The sequence below is a fragment of the Triticum dicoccoides genome, chromosome 1B (genome assembly GCF_002162155.2).
Source record: "Triticum dicoccoides isolate Atlit2015 ecotype Zavitan chromosome 1B, WEW_v2.0, whole genome shotgun sequence".
In the NCBI taxonomy this organism is placed as follows: Eukaryota; Viridiplantae; Streptophyta; class Magnoliopsida; order Poales; family Poaceae; genus Triticum; species Triticum dicoccoides.
Window position 1 is genome coordinate 322,194,805 of NC_041381.1, and position 5,296 is coordinate 322,200,100.

A 5,296-nucleotide genomic window follows, 5' to 3' on the forward strand; every position below is an offset into this window, starting at 1 on the left:
CGTCTAGTGGTGGGCCACATCCCGCTCGTTGGTTCCTCGACATGCACAAAAAGGTTTTGACTCCGTCATCCTCCTCACCGTGTGGATGCTTTGGAAGGAAAGGAACAAGATTGCTTGCAAGCCATGCCATCAGATTGCCTCTGAGGTTGAGTTGTTTCGATGCGGGATGTGACACATTTAGAGATAGGCTTTTAGTGTTTGTTTTGCATCGGGGATGTCGTGTAGTTAGTGCAACACCCTGTAACCAGTGATGATCACGGAGGCCTGGCTTTGATCCCTCGGCCCTGGCACCTATTGATTTTGTCTTTCTTGACTCTTGAGTAGGTCACATTGGAGGCCGAAAAATTTAAAAATTCAAACTTTGCAATTTAAACAATTTCTAAAAATTATACACATTTAGAGAATGTAATGTATATTCATGTATTTCATGCGTTAGATTGTGAGCCACAAAATAAAGGAGTTTGAAAATGAACAGTGTATGTGTTGAAAAGTCACATTTTTTTGTAGCTCTCATTTTAACGCATTTCATCATGAAAATTTACACACATATACATTAGGGTGTATGTGTATTGGGAAAAGGTTTCAAAATGTATAAGTATGAATTTCAAAATTTTCAAATTGGGCCTCCATGGTGCTCATCTTTCCATTCAGCATTTTCGGCCTTTCTTGTACCGTTCGGTTACAATCTTCTAATATATCAGACAACGACATGCAATGGAAACAAGAGAAAACAGGACCCCAAAGTCATGCATCTCTCGATAATATAAGAAAAACCAAGTGAAAACCAGATACTGATATGAAAGACACAAAACAAACCATAGCGTAGGGGTAATGGTTTAGAGAAACACAAACACCTCTGGATTCAATTCTCAGTCTGACTGACCAAAGTTGTGCACACTGCTATAGTACATGTTGTTGTCAATGGATTCACAACCTTGAAAAACTAACAATATATTGACTGATACCAGCAGCTGTAGTAGTACTAATTAAGCAGGTAGAGATGGACGGCGATGCTCTAATAGGGAGGTTGAAACCGGTCAGGTTTTACAATATCCTTGAGCTGTCCCCGATGGAAGCACAACATATACAAAACGCACGCACGCTCGCATAATTTGCTACTACTACAACAACAATCAAACAACGGAAACCCCTTCATCAATCTTGCACTCCAAATCCGCATCATCATCATCAGAGTTAAACACATGCATGGCAACCGGCTGGCCGGCCTCGCCCTTGGCTGCAGCCACAACGTCTTGGTCAGTACCCTAGGTGCCCTATCTCCGCCGCTATATCCCAGTTGAGCTTCGACGCCACCCTGTCGTGGTAAGGCACGTAGTCCTGAACAGAAACAAACAGTCTCATCGGTGAGACGCAGAATTTTATACGCGCGAGTTCAGGTTCAGGTTCAGGGTCAGAATATGTAGGTACCTCGAGCTTCTCCATGAGCTCCTCCGCCGTGGGGGCGAGCACGATGATGCGGCGCGCGCTGGTGTTGATGAACCCTTCCTCCACGGCCTTGTCGATGAAAGTCAGCAGCGAGTTGTAGTACCCGTCCACGTTCAGCAGCCCAACCTGAAGCAAGCAAGGAACATGGCGTTCGTTTTCAGACAATTTTCAATTTCAACCTCAAGGAAGGATCGACAAAAGGACAGTGGCAGCCCGTACCGGCTTGTGATGGATGCCAAGCTGCGCCCATGTAATCACTTCGAGCAGCTCCTCCAGTGTACCATATCCTCCTGCATTGACACAATCCACATGAATAATCTGCTACTGGTTCGTTGTACATCGCACAACACGACGTGCAACTCGGTGGGGGTGATGCTACTACTAGAACGTCTGCACCAATTATTGGGAATTTACACCTGCTAGCTGGACCCAGATTCATGCATGGGATCTGGAGCTAGCTTTCATTGTTTGGATAGACATGTGAAGAATGCCCAAGTTACAGCCTGACCTACCACTTGACTGTAACCTGCCATTGATTTCTGTACAGCAATGAATGTTCTATATATTCAACTGATCCTGATCCTGATCCTGATCCAGGCGAGGTAATATCGTTACATGTGTGTGCTGAGTTTGTGTGTGTGACTCACCAGGCAGGGCTATGAATGCGTCAGAGTGCCTTGCCATCTCTGCCTTCCTCTGATGCATGTCCGCCACTGCCCTCACCTCCCCCACCGTCTCACCGCTTATCTGAAACAGAGACAGAGAAAACATTAAGGTTGTTTTGCAGCTCACCTCATGACCTCATCAGCCATGCTATGCTGCAAAGGGAACACGAGAAATGAGGCTCTGTCGTGCCATGATGCTTGGTCTCTTTGTGTTTGGTGATACACTCTAGTACGTACGTACTCGGTATTTTGCGGAGACAAACACTACTAGTAGCACATTCCCAAGATGGGCATGATTGTGCTCGAAGGGGACCAAAAATGCCATTAGATGGTTCAAATATCAACTCTCCTTTTACCTCCTTGGGCAAGGGTGAAAGGACAAGCAGGAAGCGGAGGACCACAACCAGCACAAAAGAAGAATGCCTCTGGATATGCATGAACGTGAGAGCCCTCTGAACCACGATTTAATTGTTTCCAGTGATGTGACATAGTAGTAGTAGAGGATAAACCACAATACGGCAACCCTAGTGCGTATCATGGAAACACATTATTCTGAAGAAAACATGAGGGCCGGGCAGCCAAAGAAGGCAACATCTCTTTTCCCCTAGCAGGCAGATTAGAAAGGAGATGGTGCCAATAACCCAATATGCTGCCATGGCAAGGCTTTTGGTGGCAAGAGATTGCTCTACTACTACTACTAGTGTACAGCTGCGCTTTTTGCACTGCTAGTAGTAGTAGTTTATCCTCACGCCGAGATCTGGATTTGTGCCAAAAGCATACTGCTAGTACCTCTTGATCACAACTACTACTCCTCCAGGTAGGAGTAGTAGAGGGTATTCTTTTCTTTTGCACACCCAAGTGCCGTGTCCCCTGGGACTGCAGCACCGGCAGGAGTGCTTCAAACTCCCAAGCCCATTTGATTATTAGTGACTCTACGCCCTAACACTAACAGCCACGACATAAACAACTCCCGAACGTGAGCACGTTGCCATGATTGGGTCCAACAGAAGCAAGCGTTTGCAAGCTGCAGGTACGAACGGGGACCCAACTGTCATGGCATGTCCAAGATCTTTCGGACGAGCCACGCCAGGCCATGGACGGCGGAGAATGTCGGTCTGTTTGGTACGCGTGGGAAGTTCCTACTAGTACATGCTGCTGCTGGTTTCCGCACTGTCCAATTTTGTCTGATTATCTCGAAAAGCAAATCGAGTTTCAGCTTCAAAATTAGCGAGATACTACTACGTTCTTTGATGTTTTTTTTTTCTGCGAATCTCCAGTTAATTAATTAATTAATTTAAAAGCATGCATCTAGTACACAGGATATTCCCTCCTAGTAGTTGTAGACATGCATGAGTAGCGGACATACCTCTGGGGTCATGAGGGTCTTGGGAATGACACTGCGCATGGACAACAAGATGACAAAACAAGTGATCAGCACATGCATCCACCAGGCTAGCTAGCCGAGAACAAAAACATCTCCATACAGATGGAGCGAGAGCTGAGATTGTTACGTACCCTATGACGTGCCTGCCGCCGTCGTGCACCGCCTGAGACACCATGCCCATGAGCCCGATGCTTCCGCCGCCGTACACCAGGTCCACGCCCCTCGCCACCTGCCACAACAAGGTGCCAAGTCACCACCCAGTAAATAAATTCAAATAAACCGCGCGGTTAAACTCCTCCTCAACGGCCGGTACAGATGAAACATGCTTCTTGAGCGCGATCGATCAAGAGGACGGGGACGGAGGGAGTATGATTTAATTTCGATTTAATGGAGGCGTGAATGCGGTGGGGCCGGCGATGTTTGACGAGCACAGGGGAGGAATGGCTTCTGTGGAATTGCGGTGGAGGAAGGAAACCGGTCGAATTTTGACAAAAGATGTGGCTCAAAGTAAATTGCAAATTCATACTAGTATTGGTGTGAGTGACTACCCGGCCCGGCCGGTTCAGAAGTATGGTGTGACGACTACGCACGCGCATGATGTCGCCACGAAGCCGTGGACAGAATAACCAAGGTAGGTAGAGATACGGAGAGCGATGAGTGTGGCTAGTAAAGCATGGTTACCAGCTCGTTGCCGAGCTCAATGGCGGCGTCATGGTAGCTCCTCTTCTTGCCCTGGCTACTGCCGCAGAAGACGCAGATCCTCTTGAACCTCGACTGCCTCATCGCTCTCTATCTCCTCTCACTAGCTAGCCTGCTGCCTGGGTAGGTGGTGCTTCACTCTAGCAAGCAAGCAAGCAAAAGCAGGAGTCGCGCTTGGAGGGTGATTGTCTTGGTGGTGGTGTGGGGTGCGTGCGCTGCTAGCACAAACACAAGGAAGGAAGGAAGGCCGGGCTTGTGGATGGAGGGAGGGAGGCAGTGCGCCACCCATGGCTATATAATAGTGGGGAGGGGAGAGAGAAGATAGAATGGGGAGCTGAAAGGGACGGATGCTACGCAAGGGAAGCAAAATAAATGCGCGCACATGGACGAAAAACACTCCATCCATCCATCCATCCACGGATCCACCCAGCGTAGCGTAGTGACGATGGCGAGGGCTTTTCCGTGAAATGGACAACAGGATGGGCTGTCTGTCAATGGATGCAATGCACGGGTGACTCACCTTATCAAAGCGGGACGGGGATTATCCTCCTTGGGTCGTTTAGGCTCGCATACAAGGGGAGTAGAAATAGAATCGTATGACCAATTGACAGATAATTTCTCAAGCTTCCACCCAAAAAAATAATAGTTTAAACGTTGGCTGAAGAGCTACCAAATCCATTGATTAGAAATGAGTATCACAGAAACACTCACAAAGAAGGAATGCACCGTAAAAAGACGAGCGCCAAAAAAAAGAAAGAAACGGACTGGTCCGAAAATTCAAAAAAATAAAAATAAAAAATGACTGGTCGGTTTATCAAGGAAAACCGGACGAAAACATAAACAACACCTAGCCAGACTAGGTCTAAAGCACCATAAACATACAAAACGCCAGAAAGGTCAACACCCCAGAACATACCCAGCCGGACACTCAAACTTCTTCGTTGCTACCAAAGTGCACAACAAAAACTGTCGTATTAGTCCGGGTTGCCACAAGCATATCTGCAACCTTGACGACATCAAAGAGGAACGATATGTCCGATAGAGCAAAACATATGCTGCTCCTATCCCAAGAGGATGGCTAACATAACTCACCTGGCGCCCC

General features: G+C 47.4%; 1 protein-coding gene across 1 annotated transcript; it reads right to left on the reverse strand.

The window, feature by feature from the left end:
- Window positions 1-841: 841 nt before the first annotated feature.
- On the reverse strand, window positions 842-4,469 carry LOC119332913 (probable cytokinin riboside 5'-monophosphate phosphoribohydrolase LOGL10). The gene is made up of 7 exons (XM_037606005.1): window positions 4,177-4,469; window positions 3,627-3,724; window positions 3,478-3,508; window positions 2,094-2,193; window positions 1,666-1,736; window positions 1,429-1,572; window positions 842-1,338 (listed from the first exon to the last, which is right to left on the reverse strand). The coding sequence occupies exons 1-7, from the start codon at window positions 4,276-4,278 to the stop codon at window positions 1,258-1,260; spliced, it is 627 nt and encodes a 208-aa protein (XP_037461902.1). The 5' UTR covers window positions 4,279-4,469; the 3' UTR covers window positions 842-1,257.
- Window positions 4,470-5,296: the final 827 nt, after the last annotated feature.